This window comes from Rhinatrema bivittatum, chromosome 3 (assembly GCF_901001135.1).
Source record: "Rhinatrema bivittatum chromosome 3, aRhiBiv1.1, whole genome shotgun sequence".
NCBI classification, from domain to species: domain Eukaryota; kingdom Metazoa; phylum Chordata; class Amphibia; order Gymnophiona; family Rhinatrematidae; genus Rhinatrema; species Rhinatrema bivittatum.
The window spans coordinates 99,737,715-99,761,107 of record NC_042617.1 but is presented as its reverse complement, the minus strand read 5'-3'; the positions used below and the strand labels follow the sequence as shown (position 1 = coordinate 99,761,107).

At 41.7% G+C, this 23,393-nt stretch overlaps 1 protein-coding gene across 2 annotated transcripts in view; it reads right to left on the bottom strand.

Annotated features, from left to right (window-relative positions):
• SNAP25 (synaptosome associated protein 25) overlaps window positions 1–23,393 on the bottom strand; it is a 165,546-nt gene that overhangs the window by 33,029 nt on the left and 109,124 nt on the right. For both annotated transcript variants that reach the window (XM_029593523.1, XM_029593522.1), the window contains exon 4: window positions 19,417–19,465. In XM_029593523.1, the coding sequence (XP_029449383.1) occupies window positions 19,417–19,465 (49 nt within the window). The remainder of the gene's footprint in view (window positions 1–19,416; window positions 19,466–23,393) is intronic.

Here is a 23,393-nt window from a genome sequence, read left to right as displayed (position 1 = left end):
AGTGGTGCCACCTCTTCTTGAGTATTCTGTGCAGTTCTGGACACCACAACTCAAAAAGATATAACAGAATTAGAAAAGGTACAGAGAAGGGTGACCAAAATGAGAGGATGGAACAATTCCCCTATGAAGAAAAGCTAAAGAGGTTAGGACTCTTCAGTTTGGAGAAGAGACAGCTGAGGGGAGATATGACAGAGGTCTATAAAATTATGAATGGAATGGAACGAGTAAACATTAATCAATTGTTTTCTCTTTCAAAAAGTACAAAGACCAGGGGACACATAATGAAGTTACTAGGCAATACATTTCAAACTAATATGAGAACATATGTTTTTACTCAACACATAATTAAGCTCTGAAATTCAAAATTCAGAGAATGTGATGAAAGCTATTAGTGTAGCTGCATTTAAAAAAGGTTTTGACAAGTTCTTGGAGGAAAAGGCCATTAACCATTATTAAGGTAGTTGCAGATATCCACTGCTTATTCTTGGGATAAGCAGCTTGGAAACTATCTACCCCTTGGGATCCTGCCAGCTACTTGTGACCTGGATTGGCCAATGCCATTGTTGGAAATAGGATACTAGGTTTGATGGACCTTTGGTCTGACTCAGTATAGCAAGTCTTACATTCTTATAAACCTTCAAAAATGTATTGTTAAAAATGACAAATTATTTTATTCTAAACAAAAGGCCCCAGAATGCACTGTGCTGCTCCAATTTTTCAACTGATAATTTATTCATTGATAGAGGACCTTTGTGAAACTTCATATACTGAAAATGAAGTGGTTCAGCAGGTGTTCTTATGCAGTCTGAAATGGACTGCACACTTTTAAATTAATCTTGATGAAGGAGTTTAGGAAAGGTTGTAGGTAATACAAAAAAATGCCCATTGTCAACATTTTAAAACATAGGGAGGCTAATTTTCGAAGGGACCTCTGTGTATAATATCGTGCTTACAGACATAAGTGGTCCATTAGAAAACTGTGACTGACACAGATGTAAAATTGTGTATACACACACTGTATATGTGTACTTTTACATGTCTAGAGGAGGGGATGTTCCAGGAAGTGGAACCTGGGCAAGATTGGGATTTACATGTGTACTTTTTGATTTTGTGCATATGTGAATTTACATGAGTAAATTTGCTATGAAAATTAGTTTAACTTGGGCACTGTGATGAAATAGGTGTTTTACACAGGCAGAAGCAGCCTGAAGAGACAGGACAGTTAGTTTTGTCTAGAAGACATACAGAGCACTCTAAAGGGAGTTCCAGGGCGAACACTGCCTTAAAGCCGAAAGTAAAAAGTACAGGAGATTCGACTGGGGGATTATAAACCCAGCTGGAAGAGGAAGCAAAGGACTGCTGGGAAATGTAGTTTGGAGATCCTTGGCAGAGAACTTTAGAATCTCATTGTCATCCAAAAACACAATGGGGTATGCGCACTTGCTTCCCGGCACGCATACATGGATGCGCCAATTTTATAACATGTATGCGCTGGCGAGCGCATGTTATAAAATCAGCAGGCTGTGTGTGCGTGTTCGGCGTGCGCAAGGGGGGAATTATACAGTTTTTGCGAGACAACGCATCCCGGCCTTCTCCAGTTCCCTCCCAGTCCGCTCCAATTAAGGAGCGGACTGGGAGGGAACTTCCCTACCCCCTACCTAACCTCCCTTCCCCTTCCCCTCTCCTCCCCACCCCCATCCCTATCCTATCTGCCCCCAATTTCTTTGTTTTACCTTTTGCTCCTCAACTGGAGCAGTATCAAGTTGCGCACGCTGACACCTTACCAGCGTGTGCTTCCCCAGCACGGTAGCAAATGGCTGCTGTACCGGCGCCTCCAACCCTGCCCCCTGGACCACCCCTCCCCGCCCCCCAGACTGCCCTTTTATCTGGGCCCAGCACTTTTTGCGCACGCAGGGGATTTAAAATTTGGCTGTCTGGCAGTAATGGGGAAGTGCTACTTAGCCAGATAACATACCCAGAAAAGTTAGACCTGCCATAGAACTAAGTAGCACCGAATATGGGGATATTCAGCAGTACAGCCGTGCTGTTGAAAATCTCATAAGTTAGCTGGATAAGTTTTTTCTGGCTAACAGGCCGATACAGTACAGTGCGCTCCGGTGGATGCTGTATGCTGTATGTGCATACAGCTGGGGGGCCCTTGCCCCCCTGTGCCCCCACTGGAGATACCCCTGCTGCTAATTTTGCTCATAGCTTTTTGGGGGTAAAATACGCACAACACTTTTGAAAATGCAAAAGTATGCATGTAAGTACAATCCCTCCTCAGTCCCTGCCCCAGAGAATGCTTCTGTTCACTGCAGGTAAAAGGACACATATACAAGTCCTATGTGCATACAGAGTGGGCAATTTTGTTATGAGGCCATGTGTGCAGGTAAAGGCCTATTTTATCCACTGAAATGGCTTTGAAAGTTACCCTCGCTGAAGGCTGATTTATCTTGCTATATGCAGAGAACCTGTTTACGGATAAGCAAACTAACTGTCTTCACCGACAAGAAGGATCACATCAGCCATAACCAGTGAGGAGTCCCAAGCTGAGGGCTTGCCGAGCGACAACTTAACAGACAACCTAGACACCACTAGTGAAGAGTACACTACTGGGAGAAGAGGCTGCACAGAACTGTTTGTCCAAAGTTACTGCCTCTTAGGGACATCTTTTCCAGGCAGTGGGATGTGAAGGTGTGAACAGATGACCCAATAGCAACTTTGCATAGGCCTTCAAAAGAAGTGGCCCACATATGAGCCACTGAAGTGCCATGTTTATGTTTATATTTGATAATCTATTGTTCAGTACTAAATAACAAAGTGGTTCACAATTCTAGTTGCTCTCACTTGATGAGCCTTGACAAAGTCTGTAATCTGTAAGCCAGTCAGCATATAACAATGCACTATACAGTCTACTAGTCAATTCAAAAGATGTGTTTGGCAACTGTCCTTTTTAACCAGTTGGGATCAAAGGACACAAACAGTTGAGAAATTTTATAGTGAGTCTGAGTCCATCGCAAGTAATAGGCTAAGGCTCTTTGCAGTCCAAGGAGCAAACAGCCAGTTCTCCTTTGTAAGACATGCAGTTTCAGAAAAACGTAGGAAGCACAATTGTTTGCTTTGTTGATATGGAAAACAGACAGCACTTTTACAAGGAACTTAGGATGAGTATGTAGAACAACTCTGTTATGAAAAAAGTACAGGTCTGGTTAATAAGAGACCAGAGTCTACATTCACTTACTCATCATGCCAAAGTGATAGCCACTAGAAATAACACATTCCAGGTGAGAACCTTCAAATCCACAGACTCAAGCATTTTGAAGGGATGATCCACCCACCAATGATATGTTGCAATAGGGCTTAAATGAACCCTCACTGAAGAGTTGCCAAGGTCAAGAGGAAGAAAAGATACTGCATAAATCCTTCCAGTCAAAAGAAAAAGGGTCCAGCAGGCTGACGCCACATCATGTACAGAACATCTACCTGAAACTTTATGATCTTCTGGTTGAAGGATTTCTAGCTAAAATCAACACATCCTTTATTCCTCCATAACATGCAAATTTTCTCTCATGCATATTCATTGTGGATATCCTGAAAACCTGACTGGCTGGGGGGTTCCCAGGACAGGGTTGGGAACCACTGATTTAGATAAAGATTCTCTTGCTGAGCAGGTGAGAGAATGCTCTTAGCACATATCAGATGGCCCACAACTCCAACAGGTTGATCTATAGAAGACTTTCCATTAGGATAATATCCCAAGAGTCTACACAGAATTGATGAGTACTCCGGAATCTCTGGTAGAAATATTGGTAGACAGGGTTGCATTGTATAGTGGAAAATGCAAGGCAAGAATCTCTATGTTCTTCTACCACTGTAGATAGGTTCACATCTCTGGAGTTCCTAATAGCTGAAGAGTAAATGGTTGGAACACCTGATCCCATTGGCATTGGAAAGCCCATTGAAGACCCTACATGTGCTGTCAAGTAAGAGAAACCGCATATAGTACTGTGACCATATGACTCAGGAGAACAAAGACTAACTTTACCAACAACTGGTTCTGCTGTAGGAGTAACCTAGTAAAGCCTATCAAAACCCTGGCTCTTTCAACAGAAAGAAAAGCTTTCTCCTGGAGCAAATTTGTCTAGGCGTCTATGAATTTGATGTGCAGGGATGGAATCAAATTGGATTTAGAAATATTGACTAGGAAGCCCAGAGACTGGAGCAGATGGATTGTGACATGGAGGGACTCGAGGTTGCTCAAAGGAAAAGAGCCCATCATCAACCAATTAAGTAGGCACAGGAACACGAAGACACTCTGCTTGCATAAGTGTGCAGCTATGATTTTCAGACACTTCATGAACACTCTCGGTGCCATTAAAGTGCCAAATGGAAGGACTTTGTAATGATCGTGCACGCTCTCCATCACAATCTGAGAAACCTCCAATGGGTGGGGTGAAATGGAATGTGCACATAAGCATCTTTCAGATCCAGAGTACACATCCAGTCCTTTGCCTAAATGAAGGGCAAAATTCTTTCAAGTAAATTCATTCCTCTCAGACTTATTGAGGATTAAGAAATACCAAAAATAGAATCCTGTGCCATGCTCTTGAGGAGGGACAAGTTCTAAAGTCTTCTGTTGTAGCAGGGAGGTTAGTTCCAGCTGTAGCTGAGCTGATTGGGAGAGGTTGGAACTGAAGACTGAACTTTGTTAAATCAGAGGAAGGCATACGAAATCCACGCTTCACAATTCTCAGGATCCACTTGTCCTTTGTGATATAGATCCATTCTGAAAGAAATAACTGGACCCTTCTCCCATCATAGAAGATGGGGAAGTGAGTTTCAGGGATGGTGTGGGTGTAGCTGTAGAGTTTTTGGTTGCTGCCGGTCTCTCTTCTAGCATCTAGTGGGCAACTGTTCTGGTAGGACAGGTGGTGCTTGATGTTGCTGGAAGGGATAAAAAGGCCACCTCTGGAAAAAGGATCATTTGTAAGAGTAAACTGATACCTAACTGGACCAGGATGGTCTCCCGCTCCTGATGACAGTGGATTGATGCTCCTTGATTAAAGCCACCATCTCTTGTACTTTGTCCCCAAATAGATTTTCTCCCAATCATGGAACATTTGCCAGGTAGTCATGAATATGTTCTCAGAGTACATATGCTCAAATCCACGCAAGCCTCTTGGCTCCAATAGCTACTGCTGAAATTTCTGAACAGCTGAGGTGTTTCCACATTCTTCTGCATTCCCTATGGCACACTAGAAGTTTGCTGGATAGAGGCCTCTCAAATCAGCCAGCGGCTTCAACTTCAGAACACACTCAGTTCTAGTGCTCAGCATGGAACTGTGGAAGACCTTTTCCCAAATGTATCCAAGGCTTAGTTCCTGATCCTTTCTGGATGGCATGTTGGAATGCTCCCTTGAGTGTTTCGCTCACTTCAATGCCATTTCCACTGCTACCAAATGGTGCAGCAGCTGGACTAATACAAACCCTGGAAAAGCTTAGAGTCTACTTCAGATCAATTTTTTTATCCACAAGAAGGCATGACATAAGTGATTGCCAAACCCTCATCTAAAGGTTCTTCAGAAGGCCATGACTTGGGATGGAAGTCGATTCTGCAGGCAATTGCACAATTTGCAACAGGTCAAAAAACATCCAATCTTTGTTCTGATTTCTCTCTCATGTTGATACACAATGTTTTTGCCAACTTTTTCAGAAAGCATAAATAACTGAGATATTCTGGAGGTGAAGTATGCTGGAGCAAATCCAGTAGGGAATCAGATGGTATCTCTATGGCAAGACAAACTGGCCACACCAGGCAATGTGTTGCGTTTGGCAGCTTGTGGCGTTCCCCCGCCAGTTGCTGCACTCACCTGCTACCTCGCCCAGTTCCTGATGGCACCTGATGCCATGGCAGGCCCTTGACTCAAGACGTAGCTGACAGCTGCATGTTGCCGGCTGCCTCCCTTCCTGTGAGCAAGGCCACAACCACTCCTCAGCCGGCACGACAGGCTTCCCTCTCCGGCCTGCTTCCGCCACCGCCTCTCACCAGGCCCTCTCTAGGCACACGTATGCCCATCTCTTGCCTCTTTAAAGGGCCAGTGGCAGGAAACAGGGAACAATGCCCTCTGATGACATTATCCACCCTGCATATATAAGGCTGCTCCAGTCTGCGTACTAACATCTTGGAAATAGGTCGTCTATCTTCCTAGGTAGCCTTAGTTGCCTCAGCATGTTCCTGTGTTCCAGTCTCCGTGTTCCAGTGTTCCTGTGTCAGCAGTCTGGTCTCGTCTTTCCCTTGGTCAGTCTCCTCCTCGCTGGTCTCCCTCTGTCTCCCATCAGCATCCTTCTGTCTCTTGGTTTGACTCTTGGCTCTGGACCTGACACTGCTTGACCTCCACTGCCATTGACCCCTGCCTGGATTTTGTTACTGAATATTCTACCTGCCACCAACCTCTACCTGGATTATGACTCTGCCTACTTTTGGCTGCCACAGTTCTCATCTCTCAGCTGCTTTGCCTGCCACAGTCCACAGCCTGGATCTCCTCTCCTCCGTGGACTGCCTGCCACCAACCTCAGCCTAAGTCTCGCCTCTAATCTCTACCATTTTCCTGGCAACCTCCTCTGACCTGGCCTGCTTCTTCTACACACTCATCACAGAGGCCTGCTCCTATGACCAGCCAGCTCTGGCGACATTCTGTTATAGTTAGTGAGGTTTGGGTGGACCCTTGGACACTGTGGCAGCTGACCACACCCACGGGGGGAAGTCCCGTGAGAGGCCACAGGTCAGGCTCAGCTCTGGACACACAAACACAGATAGTTCTTTATTTAGACAGTTTGAAAAACCACCAGAGGTGACAGTAGTAAGTAGATGTTGTAGCCCGGCTGGGCTAGTATTCCCCAGGGTGCTGGAACAGCGGTTTCTCCGGTAGCAGTGCTGTAGTGGAGAGAACTGAAATAGTGAGTGCAATAGAACATTCACAGAGTCCCAAGTATGGAGAAGCCCCGAGATAGGGAGAACTGGCCCTCGAGGAGTGAGTACCAGATACCTGGAGGTAGTTGTTGGCAAAGTACTCACACAGTGGTTCCACATAAGAGATGGCACTAGCGCTGGAACGGAAGCAGGCCCTCGAGGAGCGAGTAACTGGTTCCAGGGAGACAGCTCTGAGGAGTAGATGATAGTAGTACTCACTGATGGTGTCTGTAGCAAATTCTTCCAAGTAGAAGAGGAGACAGATGCAGGCAGCGAGTCAGGTAACATGGGCCCTCGAGGAGCGAGTACCAGTTACCTGATAGCGACCTGAAAGAAACAAACAATGAGGTTCCCGAGGAGCAGGTACCCCGTTAGCAGAAAGAGTCCAATAGGAGTTGGAAGGCAGAGTAGCTGGGTACGGAGAGCGAATCCCATCCGTAAGATCACCCTTGCTAACTCAACAGCTAGCAATAAACAGTAGGCTTAAATATCTGGGCAGTGTGACGTCATCACAGGGGGACGCCCCTGAAGAAGGCGCCAATGAGGAAATAAGAATGAGGACCACATGGCGCGCACGCCCTAAGGTACCTGAAGAGCATGGCGGGAGGCAGCGCCCAAGCCGGACCAGGGACGCCGAAGAGGATGTCAGGCAGACGCCGCGGCAGCATTTTGGGGGTGTCAAAATCATGCCAGCACAAGGAATTGAAGGGCGCTGTGCCAGATCTAATACTGCTAAAAAAGGGAGCACTGTGCTAGAGCTACTGTCACTACTAGGAGGGAGTGCTCTGCTGGAGCTGCCACCAATAGGTAAGTTGGAGAGGGGGATGCCTGACAGAAGGTTCGCCTAGAGTGCCAAATACTCTTGCACTGGCTCTGACTACAGTATACATTATAGTACTCTGAATTAAAGAACATCCATTCTGAATTTTGATATGGTTAAATTAGGGGCATTTTAAAGAGGACTTGTTTTCTTTAAATGAAATATAGCAAATTTGTTTAATTAAAAGTGCTGAAATTTTCATTGAAAATGTTAGTTATTGTCATAAGCAGTGGCAGAGGAGCCAGATTTGGGTATCTGAAAGATAATTAACCTTTTGATGTGAATGTCATTAAATTCTTTTAAATTTGCAATTGATGCGCCAATAGACATTGTGCTTTTTTGTGCCATCCCTTGAAAATATCTTTAGTAGGAAGAAAACAAACACTGCAATATTTTAATTAAATTTTGTCTTTCAGTAATGTCATTCATTGTACGACATTATAACACAGCATATGAATAAGAATGGCCTGCAGGGAAGGACGATGTTGCACTTGAAGCATACATAATAATGACGATGTCTCGAAAAAGTAGACAAGTCAGATCTGACTTCAGTATTAGTTCACAGTCTTTGGGATGTATGTACTAAGCAAACTCCCTACAGAGACAAAAAAAACAAAACCTTTAGTACATCTAGCCCTGTGCAAAGATGACAGTCAAGGCAGAAGCAAGTCTGGGGCATTTTTTGGTCAATCACTGTGGCTCTGGCAACGTGACAGTCTGCTGGTATTTCCACAGCTTTTGTTTTTTTATTTTGCAAAGTCATGGGAAAATCACAGTATGAGATCAGGGACTGACGGAACTTTAAAATGAAGTTCATTTTTTTGCTTGACTCTGTTTTAGCTCTCCTTTGAGGCCTGCCCACTTGTAAAAGGCGCTATGAAGCAAATTGTATTGCTTCAGCTGCAAAGAGCTTTCTAGTGGGTTTGTCATATACCTAAAAGAATGAGGATGTGCCAAGTTCTGTAACAAAGTTCTGCCTCACCACCATTCTCTACTCATGTGTTCACTGGATTGTTGATGACAATAAAAGGTTTTGCTGAATTTCCTTTTGGCACTTTTCGGTGAGTGGTGTCCTGCCATCCTTCTGCATGTAATTATGGTTAGAAGTAATTAATACAGTCAAGCCATGGCTACAACAAATATCCTCTGTGGTGTCACTTTTCACAAATGGTTTTATTAATTTGTGAGATGCTGAGATAAAAACCAGTTGTAAAGTATATGGCTGGTCGAGGACGACCTCTCCAAACACACTATACCTGCTAAGAATATTACCTGACAATTAATATAGTTTAGAAGTTCTTAGCATGTGATTTGAGACCTAAAAGCAGGCCATGGCAGACTCACAATGATGTTTCATTAGAGAAATCAAGAATAAAATATAGCACACAGGTTTGCAATTTGTTGATATTTTCTAATCTTAAAAGTAAACTATTAGCTTTGGTGAGGATTCTAATTTTTCAAAATCCCAAGATAAAACTCACTGGGTCTTATTAAATATGGATTTGTGTGCATATGCATATGTTCTGTAGTCTGGTTTCTTTTCTTTTTTTTGTGGCAGGTTCTGATATTATGTTATAATTTTTAGTGGATCTGTAAGGGAATGTATGTGAGACCCTCCTTAAAAGCCCAAGATCATTTAGCCTGGTCCACTTTAAGACAGCCCACCAGGGAATCCTGGTTACAGGGCATTTCCCTGGGGAGAGGGATAAGAAGACAGGCCCCAGAGAGGAGTGCAGGCCGCAGAAGAAAGCAAGAGCTATGCTAAAACTACTTATCTGTAAATTGCTGCATTTCTGTGGAAAGGCTCATCAGTAAGGAGCTAGCCCAGATGGGAGTATATCGATTGCAATAAGAAGGTGACAATTTTCTGTATATATTGTAACCTGCAACAATATCCAACCAGTCAGGTTTTACTGATGGCTTTGGTGAGGAAAGCCAGTATAGAAGTGGTAATACTTCCCAATATTCCATACACTTAGTTCTGGGTTGCAATTATTTCCAGTTTGAGACTCTGTGGAGCCAGTTTATGGCCAATCAGGCCAGCCCAGACTACATGAGACATTTCCTCTGAAAGCCTTTCCATGGGATGTTGCGAACATATACAACACAAATTCGAAGATATTCAGGCCACAGAGACAGCGCTGGAGAAGGAAGTCAAAGAGGTCCTAGGGTTCAGGGACTTTACTGGTTCAACTTTGCATGGTGACATGTGTCAGAGGGAACCATGGGTATTCCAGGAATCCGCATCTAATTCCCCAAAAAGGGTGGGGGAGGGTAACTTTGGAGAAGTTAAGCAAGCCCTACCCAAAAGCAGTCCCCTTGAGTTTGGCCAGAGGTAGGTGCAGATGTGGGAGGGGAAGGTACTCTCTGGCCTAGAAGGCCCTATACCCTACCCTCTGCGAGGAAAAGATATAGACAGTCCCAGTTCAGGGTGGGAAAGGAAAATAGAAATGGCGATTCATTTCCCAGGAGTTAATCTGGGAAGAGGAAGATGCTCAACCTGACAAAGTCAAACTGAGGGGGAAGATTTAAGACAGCTCACAAAGGAATTCTGGTTGCAGGGTGTTTCCCTGCATCAACAACAGGGGGTGGCAGGAAATTTGAATCAAACAGTTACCAACAACCTGAACTTGGTGGTCGGTGAAACAGATAAGTATTGGAAAATAAGTGTGGGAGCTTCCTGGGCAGACTGGATGGGCTGACTGGTCTTTTTCTGCAGTCATTTTTATGTTTCTTCTATGTAAGGCAGGCCGCAGAGAGGAGAGAAGGCCCCAGTTGAGAATAGAAGAAAGCAAGAGCTATGATAAAACTATTTAACTGTAAACTACTGCATTTCTGTTTCTAGCACTGTTGAGGTAAGCAAGGCTTTTGGCTATTTAATTTGCCTGTAAATAATAAAGTCTGTAAAAGAATAGCTGAAGTACAGCCTACTCTGTCCTCCAGCAAGTTAAAGACCATTTAGGCTGTATTACAGGATCCATAACAGAAAATGCTAGGAACAACTGGTATACTCCCACCTTTAAAAACATTACACCAATGCCATGATTACTAATCCAAAGTATATATGGAAAAGTAACAGCACAAAGGTTTAGTGCATGATACTTACATATACTTTCTATGTCTACACATTTCAATACATATGCTGTATATTAATGTTCCGTTTGTGACTGTATCTTGTGAAGTATTTCATTTCCTTTGCATAGAAGGTATCTTGACTCTTACAGAAAATCTGCTCTAGTAAGTATCCCATTAGTACCACTTAGTCATTGTTTTGATGTCCTCTTCATTGAGTAATGGAATAAATCCAAAGGTTAATGGCACTTAATTGATGACTAATAAACCGAAGGCAAGCTCCAGGTATCCCCTGCTCACAGAAGTTTGCAAAGTGTACCTGGATTAATGACTCAGAAGGAGCCATGATCCATAGCCCCTGTCCAAGGACTATGACAGCAGTGGCTGTGCTAGACAGGGGAGGGGGGTGGGGATGATGTATATTTTATAAAACAGGGGAAACTCATAGATGGCACAAATGAAGGCTAATGGTCCAGCGGAGGCAGGTTCTGATTAAGCTGAAAGCTCAAAGGAGCAGGAGGAAACTGCTTTGCAATAAAAAAAAAAAAAAAGAAGAAGAAATATTGCATTGTAAAGTGATAAAAATATTTTCACAGCTGGTTGATGTTAAAAATCTTTTTAAACTTGTAAACCTTTGTTATCATCTGCTTTATTTAAGCATATCATATAAATGATGTCACCTCTAAAAAGATTATCAACATGTTCCTAAAAAGCATTGGACCATTCTATACCTGATCTGACAGTATTAAAATCCTTTCCGTTAGCCATAAGGTGGCTGCTATTATACATTAGATGCAGTTTTGCCTTATTCTAAACGGACTATTGTACCATGCAGCAGTACTTGGAAACCAACCAAGTCACTTTGAGATCTTGTCGGATTTTAAATTACAGGATTATTTTAATTTAATTTTCCTGGAAAAAAAGGTTACTCAACATGTTGTACCTGATATCTTTTTTAATACAGTTTTGACTAGCTTTGGAGAACAATGAAAAAAAAAACAACCCTGCAAGGCTGTGCCACTGGCAGATCTCTTCATTTTTGACATTTTTCTTGTATGAAAGCTACGAGGTGGTTATGTGTGTAAACTCGGCATAGACATGCATAAGTAGTTTCTGTGCATGGTAAGTGAACTGTCAGAAGGGCGGGTGAACCTGTGTACTGTTGCTGCCGTATGGAAAAGAACAAAAAGAGATTTGGAGGGCGTTCTGGTGCTGCTTAGTTTTGAAATATGCACTCATTTATGGATTTTATAAACAGAGTACAAGCAGACATCCTCAAACATGTGCACATGCTTTTATACCTGCTAATCAAGTTGCATATATTAAATCTGACTTCTCTTTTGTCTACAATTTTTGGGTGGGGGTATATATGAAATTGTGGAGAGTGTGGGTGAGCTAGTGGAGGCCTGGCTCAACTGATGGAGGTCTCAGCGAACTGATGCTTGGAAGTATGCGCACTAGTATATGTTTTCATAAGCAAGACATGCGCATACATCAGCCAGCTTTATAAAATACTTGCTTCTCTGAATAAGCTGAGGGTTATATCATGCACAGGTTTCAATTATTTAACGTTAAATATATGCACTTAATTTTATAAAAAAAAAAAAAAAGGTATGTGAAGTATGCAGATGCCTGCATTAAAATAAAATGTGCTTGCACTGAAACATAAGTAGGTACTTTTGGAATGGTGATATGCTATATATTATAAACTGTATGGCTCCCGCTGCACAATTTATAAGATACAGGTTTAACTATATACACACCTACTTATGCGTGTATAAGCTGAGTTATTTATGTATGCTATTGAAAATTACCCTTCCCATGTCCCACTGTACATTCCAGGCTTATTGGTGGAACAGTGTATTCAGAATTTATAAACTTTCAGAAAAAGAAAAGGCTATAATGTCCAAGAGAGCTAAATGATAAATTAGTTTGCACCACTACAGGTATATTTTATTATTTTCTAAAAACATTATAACACAGTTTCTAATTTAGAAATATTTTATTCTCTTTGTGGAAAATGACTACATAAGTGGTTCTGTAAATTCTAATGTTTTGATATGCCGCCATTTTTTGCATGTATTACAAAGACAAATGTCTTCTGTGCACACCCAGTGTTATAGATGCAACTTGGATTATAAATTAGATCTTGCACCACTCCTCCTCCATCTTCTCCTAGAGAACCAACTGGACTCCCCTGCAGTTAATTGTCTCTGAAAAACCTTAGGAATGGAAATCTTAATTGACATGGAAGATCATGCCAAACTGTTTTTACAGAAGTCATGTCAAAATCCAGATGAAATGTTTATTTTCTGGCACAGAGCCAAATTATTATGAAACTACATAGTTACATAAGAAGATGCACTAATGTGTGGGTCATAGATTCACCTTATAATTGTGTCACTGTTCCTTTCTATTGGGTGTATCACTATTGCAAAGGACAGTAGGACTGGAGATTCTAGTTTTGAGTCTTTGACTATACTTACAAAGAGGCCAGAGACCTCCTTCCCTTAAATTAGTTTTTATCCAGAGGAAAGTGAAATAAGGGGCAATTTTCAATCTTCTCGCCTTGCTGAAAGGACCACTGGTACTTTTTACCTACAGACTTTCATTGTGAAAATTGCCGCAGGAACAAAGTGTCTGCAGATATTTGCACCTGCTTTTTTTTTGGGGGGGATACTTTTCCCATGCAAAGGAAAGCAAGCAGATTTGAAAATGCAATCTCCGGGTTGCTTTTTTTTTTTTAATTTTCCTCCTCTGACCTGAATACCCCTGGGCACCTCTCCTCTTAATGCAGTCGGAAGTGGGCATTTTAAGGTGAGTAAAAGGTGGGCAGTTTCCAATTCTATTTAACTGGGTAGATCATGAAAATTGCCCTGATAGAGATTAATTTCAAGGAAGTCCTTAAGGGAAAGGAGCACCCGCATGCTAGGTTACTCAGGGAAGCTTCATATTTCAATTCAAGTATAAAGGAGTAACCATGAGAGATGGAACAGAGTCACAGATTCACATATTTACTATTTTTTGGAATGCTTTATGGATATTATGGGAGAAGGACTTGTACCAAGTGCCATATTTTCATATTTGAACTCTTTCATCAGTAAAGTCATATTGAGACACCTGTATTTTGTCCAGCTTCATCACTGGCACTCACTGAGAGACAGACAGTTAATGCCCAGGACCCAGGAGATTTATCCTCCCCCCCTATGGAGAACTCTGGAACTGTGGATATGAGAGAGAAAAACAATATGGTACCAGGGACTTAGCCCATTTATTCCGTGACTCACTGACGAGAACCCAAGTATGCGGGTTACAGTACTGTGCTGCTTATATTTCACATACTTAGAATGCCCTAGAATGCATAAAAGCAATCTTAGAATCTTTTTCCTTTTTTTTTTATTAATAGAATAAGTTGTTTTTTTTATAAGGGGAAAGAAGACTAGAGTGGCAATGTAACATGCTGAGGTCTTAAAGCTAAATGAATTGCCAAGTAGTGTCTCCTTGATTTTTCCTTTTAAAAATAATTAAAATGCCCAAAATGTTAATAAAATGTTAATAAAATGTGCATTGGTTGTGCTTATATACAAAGCCTATTATATCACATAGGCTACTATAGGATAACTGGAAACCATTCTGTCCTCTAGTTAAAGAATGAGTTCCAGTCTAAATTAATGCTCAGGCTTTATTTCTACCATGAAATCATAGGGTGGTCAATATTCAAAGCGTGTTCAGTGCTATTTAGCCAGATAAGTGTAACTTACGTGGCTAAGTAATGGCCAATGAATATGCACCTACATTCAGCAGCTGCTACTTAGCCACATAAGTCGCTTATATGGTTAAAAAGTTAGCCACATAACTTATGGGCATGTAATGGGCTGGGCGAATTAGCCATATATGTTATGCGACTAACTAGTGGTATTTGGTCTTAGCCACATAAGTTAATTGGCTAAGCCAGACGTACCATAGAGCAGCCGGTTATAACTTAATAAGGTTAAGTGTGAATATATGTGTGTACACCTTGTAATTATGCGGGGTAAGTTATATCTGGCCAAGTTACTTAAATGGCCAGCTTTGAATACTGGCCTCCTACAGTCTAACAGACTGCAGGGAAAAGGTGTGACATTGCTACCGATGCCACTCATGTATTGTTTTTCAGCCCTTCCATTTGTGTTCACTTTGGACACAAGTATGCAAATAATTTCAGATATACTGCAACTCTATATAGAATCTGAAACTACTCTCTGCCTCTTGGGGTTGGGGCTCTGGATTTATCTAATTAAAAAAAGAAAGCCTAGTTCTCCTGCACTTTCTGTTTTCTTGCAGCATGCTTAATGATCCACCAACACTGGAAATCTCCAGAAGCTTCTTTACATGTGACACTTAAATGCCATATCATTATTATACCATTCAGTGTTGAGCAGCGAGTAGCACTGAATCGCTATTGCGCTTACAGCAGTGTTGTTAAAAGTGGCTGGTTAAAAAGGAGATTCCATTGATAAAAACAGATTCAACAGTTTGTATAGTTAGTTTTTGCTGATGCTTCTCTAAAGTATGATATGAGAGATCCATGCTAATCTGAGCCAATTCACCTGGCTCTCAAGCCCCTGAGGCAGCTCGGATGAGCGAAACTCGGCCAGAGTTGGGCAAGATTCAATAAAGTCCATTTTTTTACCGATTCAACTACTTGTGTTTGTTGCCATATCCCAGAAGGACACAGAACTTAAGATATGTAGGAGATGGTTAGAGGTCTGGAAGCATCAAAATCTCAGCAGTATGTGTTTGACATTCTGTTGAATCTGTCATTAGAATTTCTATTTTCTTCTTCTGCCTCACTAAGTATATGAGATACTGTATCATGTTTGCCTTCTCCTTGCTCTAGATGTACTGCATTGTCTTCTTATTTACTGAATATTTGTTGCACCTACTGAAAAAAAAATCTTCAATAAATTATTAATATATAGAGTTCTGACGTTGTGCTTCCATATTCACTTTAGGGCAATGTGTAGTGAAACACCATTGTGTTGGTTGCAGATATGTTTGTGAAAGAAGAATTTTCAAAGCGTCTTTGATCTATGATCAAAAGAAGCGCGCGTGCGCACACACACACACACACACACACACACACACGTACTGTAAGTACATCCCCCACTGGCAGTGTGTAATCTCTCCTGCTACTTAAGAGCTGTAATGAAGAGCGCACTGTGCAAAATGCTTACAAAATGCACAATATATCAAAAAGACTAACTTTTTTTTTTCTATTTGATTTATTTCCTGTGAACTTAAAATTCAGTGGTGAACAAACCAACATCTGTAAATATATCGAACAAATCATGTACATGACCCATTAGTATTCAGATGAGTGTACTAAAGAAGAGGAGAAAATATTTTTTTTTCTCTTCAACACTTAACATAAATAAATAAAGATAGGCTCTAGAACACGTCTCCAAAATTTTGAAGGATGGGCCACATAGGACATTTCAAATCGCTGATAGGGCCAGGGGTGGGCAGGGGGTCCTCTTCGAGTTTGCTGATCTGAGGTGGGGGGAAAGCCCCTCAGAGCTGTTTGCTGAGAAGAGTTGGGGAGGGGGGGGACACCATGTTTGGCCCCTTTTGGTGATTTGAAACATTGGGGAAGGAGGAGGCAGGGGAAAGAGTCCCCAGAGGTGTAGGGGTGTGGCATCAGTGTCAGTAATAATATTTCTAGACTTCTACAGAACTGGTAAACCTGCAACATCGCCAGCAAACTTGCCCCTGCCTTCTCCATTTCCCCGATATCTGCTGACCTAGGGAAGTAGGGGGTGGGGAGGGTGGACAGACGGTGGGATGGGGTTATTTGTGTATGTGTGTGGTGCACTCTCTCTCACTAACACCCCCATGCATTCTCGCTCCCTCTCTTCTTTCTTCCCCTTCATCCCTCCCCCCCCCTCACTTCTCCCTTTTCCTTTCCTCTCACTTCCCTCGTGCAACATGCCAGATTTATGGAATAAGCTAAATGACGCCCTTAGGCGAGGCTAATCCATGGAGAGATCCATGGAGAGATATTCAGACTTGGTATTTGTGTTATAATAATGAGGATTTCTCAACGCTGCACCTCCAAAGCCTGCATCCTTAGGGGGACAATGCCCATGCCACCTCTCCCCTACAGCTCCGAAGAGATGGCAGTGCATTTGGGAGCTCCAGGAACCACCATCCTTACCTGACTTTCCCTGACAGGCCCAGGAAACGTATAGCTTGGTACCGCCAATGTCTTCCTCCCCTCCACAGAAGCCAGAAACTCTTTATCGTTTGCTGCAGCCTAACACAGCAATGCATAATGCAGCCAATTGGTGGTGACCTTACACTGGCATGCCCAGCCTGTGCTGTTCTGATATGTTGCCACTTGCATTTCCCACTTCAAGTGTATGAGCTGGTGGTGGTGGTGGTAGCAGAACGCACCTCTCCACCGGCAATGCAGGCCAAATCAAACTCCTTCTGTTGTCTGTGTTGTGGACCAGATCAAATTCCTTCTGCCATTTCTGCGGGGGGGCTAGATGAAATTCGGTCAAGGGCCACCACAGCATTTGGGCCATAGTTTGCAGACCCCTGCTCAAGAATGTATAAACCTCTGCCCTGGTATAAGTGTTTTAGAGTATGGGACCCTATTTACTAAAGAGCAGCAGTGCAGCACTTTTAATGTGACAGTCACTAAAGGGTGTAAAGCCCTTAATGTGAAAAATGGTTTTACCATCATCAATAACACATCTGCATTCCTGCTATTGGTAATCCATCTGCAATACTGGATATGCTAACACCAGCCCGATTTTATTCCTCCATCCATGAATAAAAAAGCCTCTTTGGCTCAATGTCGCCTCCACTGTGACTGAAGCAGGGGCTACATGTGCAGGGCAAATGAAAGGCCATTGTTTCCATTTGTATCTTCAGAGTAAGAAGGACAGAAGGGACTGGAGATCTCTCATGTCCCCTACAGGCTTTCATGGATGGTGTAGTTGGGGGTGAGCAGATGGGGTGCCATGGCATGTAGTCCCCAATCTGATCTTCAGAGGGACCTGCTGGGGGTGAGTGTTGGGCTGCAGCAGTTTTTTTTTATTCACTAGGGTGGGGAATGGGGTATAAATCCAACCACAGGTGGCCCTTCAAGAAGACTGGAGGAAAAACCAAGGCACTGGCAGACATATTAGATTGCCAATGCTCTCAGCAAAAAATATACTACACCTCTTGAGGTGTAGTTAACTCAAAAACAGTTAATACAAATTGCATGGCTTATTGTAATTTCCATTAAGCCATTTTTATATTAATGAGTTGCTAGGTATGCATTTGAATTAATGATAAATACAAACTTCTGCATTACCATTAAAGCAAGTAAGATGTCAAATCAGGTGGTTAGCATAAGGCATTTAACACAATTTAGTAAATAGGCTCCTTCGACATCTACCTTACAAAATGCTGGAATCAAAACTAATTGAGTCTGATTTAAAAATAGGCAGCTGGGATTATCTACCCCTGAAATAGTGTGATACATCCCACAAGATTCGTTGGGGCACATAGTTGTGTTTAATCCATACATTCAAATTCATCTGTGATACAGGTGCTGTATACAAAGTCATGTGTTAAGTAAAATAATAGGGATAAGCATGGCCAAAAATATCATTTCTGCTTTTGTTTTTCATGGATTATTTTGTTTTTCTATTTTGGGGCCCTTTAATTCTTTTGTTTTTTTAGTTTCCATTCATTTTCAGCAAAGCATGCACTATTTGAAATAGTGTGAACTATCTGCAATACTTGGTCAAAAATGAGTGAAAACTAAAGTTTTGGGGTTTTTTGGGGGATTGAATTAGTTTTGTTTGAAACAAAACAAAATCAGGCTAATTTGTTGCTGTTTTCCAATTAATTTCAAACAGATGCATATCTCTCTAAAACAGTAAGAGTAACAGTCAATATTCCATTGCGATTATGACCAATATTAAGCAATATCCCCAACATTTGCTTGCATAAACCACTGTACAGAATCTGTTCTTTGTCACCAGCGCAGATACAAGGTCTTTTACAAGGAAGAAACAGGATTAATGGGTACAAAGGACAACCAGAGGATTTAATAAGGTACAACGATGTCATACTCTTGCACTGCTACAGTTGTGAGAATATTGTAGTTACTGATCTGTGTAGAACAAACACCAATAATCTTCTTTTATGCTATTATTAACTTAAAAATTGTTGCCTACATGAATAGGCAAAGATGTTCTCCCATATAATACTCAGCTGAGATACATTTTATTGCAGAATTCCAAGAAAGTCACAGAGCAGTTAATACTTTTCTGTTTCCCCGTCTCCTGTTGTTATCCATGAAAATTTCTTATGCATTCTATCCTTCTCAAAGGACCCTTTCCTATCTTTTACCCTTCCCTCATCCCCTCCCCCCCCCCCCCCCGCCTCCAAGCAAATGGGTACGTAACGCTGCTTGCAAAGAGTAAGAAATAAGTTCTGATAACTGAACATCAAAAATTCATTTCATGAAAAATGTTTTTATTTTGTCCTTTCTGAAGCAATCTGAACTTACCTCCTTGCTCATCCAACATAACCAAAGTCCTGATACCAGCATCTTTACTCTACATTCCAATAATGGTAGCAAAGGTAGAAAAGAGACAAAGAGGAATCAGTGAAAGAACCATCAGTCCTAGGTATAGCAAATGCAGAAGGGCGAAAGGGACGCAGAGATGGGACACGTTCATTGGGAGTCCATTCAACCTGACAGTAGCATAAAATGACTTTTAGAACTTTAAACTCAAACGTACGCCATTGCATGGAGGGCAGATATACTCAGAAGGTCTGTAAATATGAGATCCCTATTTCTGTTCACCGTTAAAAAAAAAAAAAGCCATCTTTTTCTCATGACTCTGGAAAAGGACATGTCCTCCCAGCAAGTGAGCATGTTTTCCCCAAGAAAGGACCCCAGGTGGCATTCTCTTTAAAGGTCATAAGGGACAATGAAATAGTGAACAATATCATAACACCGTTTTTGTGTGACACTGTGAGGGCGAAGCCAAGAAGAAAACATGTGCCACCAGATAGTTCTGAAAAATTGACTGATAACTCGAGACAAGAAAGAACAATTGAAAGCAAATCGCAGGCAAAGAATAATTCCATTAATGGAAACTCTCACTTTCTAATCTTGAAGGATTACAGGTCAAATTACATGATACATTGATTTCATTTGTACCTTTTTAAATCAATGGTTTTTTGAGTACTCTCAAGCAGTCAGTATTCTCCATAAGAAGTGTCATCATTATAATAGGACTTTCCCCTCGAATACTGTACTTACAATGGATCCAATTTCAGCAGCTTAGTTTTTTTTGTTTTTTTTTGCAAAATTAGGCATCCAAGTCACATCCATTCTTTTAATAAAAAGTCACAAAACAGAAAACAGTGAAGTATGTCTTAAGTCAGAAGTAATGATGAATACTAGCAATGCTTAATGAATTACTTTGGTGTTAATAAATTGAATCATGTAGTTCTCCCAGTAACTGGTAGTAAGACTGCATGTCACTGCTTAATGCATACCAGTGGAACCCGAGTTACTTTGGAATTATGAATTTGTCTGGTGTACCACATATTGGGATTTCTTGAATTTTAGCAACACGGGTTTCACAGAATGGCTCAAAATGAATGACTATTCTATTTGTTACATTTATAACCCATAACTTCCATTTGATAAGATATAATCTAAACACAAGAGGCACATTAAGCTATGTCTGCACTTTAAAAAAAATATATTTGTTTCCTCCTTAGTTTTCTCATCTTTTAGAAGAATGCATCCTCAGGAGAGTTTGCATCAGAGAATTACTGTATTTAAAGTACTGTTTCACTCAAGATGACTTAAATGCTTCCTGTGGTTGTTTAGTGGTCCGATATATTACTACAATCTGTGAGGGATTGAACACAACCCAATAGATAGCATATTCTTTCTGTTTGGACTTTAGCAGCTAGTTCCAACCTTTTGGTAAGCCTATTAGAGAACTCCACGCTGACAGACCAGCAAGGAAAACACCTAGAACACTCACAGAATATAACCTTTAGATCAGAAAGTTGTATTCTCCCCTGTGGGTGTTTACAGATCTATACTTTAACCCCACACACTCATGGAGGCACAGCACAAACTGGATCCTTTTTGGATTTGCAGGGCTGAAGTGATAACTCTAAAGCAGAATGATCTCCTGGATTCACATCATCACGGGGCACTGATATCCTTAACTGCAATCTGTTCTGCTCATTGTCCCTTTTTTGTTTAGAAACACAAGGGGCAGGCTGTGAGTAATTTAACTTAAATGAAATTTTAATTTTGCAATTCTAAGTAGCTATTTAAATTCTCTTAAAATCATGAAGTAGGAATGTACAGTATATCTTACTATAGATTTCATACCGGTGCTTTGCTTCCATCTTCTCTCTGGACATCCAATCAGACAGCAGGCCCATTCCCTGCTTCCCTCTCATCCCTCCCATTCCCATCAAGAGTCCTGGCTCAGCATTTATTCTAGCTCATACACACTTTGGTTTAGATGGACAGTAAACATGCATTTAGAAATTACTAACCAAAACCTACACATGCATGACCAATGGTATATAGCTTTATCATCAAAGATATCCTTGTAGATTCTTTTACATTTGCCATATATGGCAGGACAATAGTATAAAACCCTTGCTTAAAAACTGCGAGCATCAGTTCAAAAAACGCAAATTTTGCAGTGAATATTTTCCATGCTGTTTTATTCTACATACATCTTTGTGGCTTGGCACGAGAAACACCATTCACACACTTCCAATTATACAAAAATTTTACTTCAATCAATATCAACTATGGACTTTTCTAATGAATAAATTAATGTGGATAAGTATCAGGACAGGCTAATATTGCCAGGCATTCAAAGAGACATTAATTAACAGAGTGCCAAGAGCCCCAAGACAAAAAAGGGCCAAAGAAACATAATCCTGTAAACTAGTAGAGAATCTTTCCTCATTTCCTGTCGTCTCATTCTTAAATGCCACTTTAACACTTTATTCAAAGGCTTTTTTTGGCTAACTTTTAGAGTTAGCCAGACCAAAGCCAAGTTTTGACTATTTCCCCGGCTGAATGGATACATTTTGTGCATGCAGTATTTATCCAGATAAAAAGAGATGGTGCTGCTGGAGGTGCTCTGGGATGAGGCTTAACCTTAGCTGGTGCGCACAGATATTGACGGGCTAAGGTTTACATGCATCGGAAAATACCTGTCCTGAAGTTACCTGGGTAAAGTAATGTCTGTAAGTTTATCTGGGTAGATTCAAGGGCAGACTTATTTGGATAAGACCTGCTAAATAATCAGATAACCAACAAACATTCAAGGGAACTTTCTTGTTTCGTGGTTTCTTTTGTGCGTTGGCTAGCGTAGCGTCAGCCTTTATCTTGGCTTGACCCTATAGGCTAGCTCCCGTGTTTTTTATTCTTTAATATTTGCTTAACACAACTTTTTTTATTTTCCTTTTTTCCTTTTTTAATTTTTTAAGAATAGTGCTTTATGGCATTCCAGTGGTGCGGGCAGACCCAATTTCACTTGTAAAGTCTTATTTGAAAAAGCCACTTAACTTAATGTTTGCTTGTGCTTTACCGCTGCTCATAGGGGTCCGTTTCCGCTTGCCTGACATGGGCCATGTTTTGGCGTATCGTTGCCTGCTTCAGGGGCTACGGGAAACCCTTCTGAAAGCACTTAATACCTGCTAAAATATTTAAATACTAAATCAATATGTTACCCTAAAATTCTACACAGTATTTTTGATAACCTGACTCCCTATAATTATGCAAAGTATTTTTGATGGTCATAAACTAGGCAGACATTGTTCCAGATGTGCTCAGTCGTCGTTCCTGATTACTGATGGACAAACATTACAGATCAAAATCTCTAGCACATATGCCACATCAGATGTTATCTATATTCTCAAATGTCCTTGCTATTGTTGCGCTGGGAGTGGACCCTTGGCCTGGTGCAGGATTGGTACGGCTCTCTGGGCCGCCTGGTCTTAGGTGGGCCTCGCAGGGTCTCTGAAAGAGAAAGTTCAAGAGAGTGCCCACCATGAACAAGGGTGCACGGTCGGTGTTCAGACAGGGAAATCCAGAGGTCGCAAAAGGCCGGAAGAGAGTGTCCGAGTGTATAATGAGAATCAAGGCCAGAGTATCAGTCCAGGATGGTCAGCCAGGCAGGGTCGGTAACAGGGGTCAATCCGGGCTTGGTCAGGTCAGCAGAAGGTCAAGTTTCAAATGGCAGTCAAGAGTAAATGGAGTTCCAGGCAGAGGTCAGGTCAGGCGGCAATCAAGAGTAGTCAGAGTTCCAGGCAAAGGTCAGGTCAGGCAGCAATCAGAGAGAACAGGCAAAGGTCATTACCAGGGGTGGAAAGATGAAGGAGCAGGAGACGCTGGAACAGGAGACACAGAAAACTCTGGAACAGGAGACACAGAAAACGCTGGAACAGGAGACACAAGAGACACTGGCAAACAAAACAGGATTA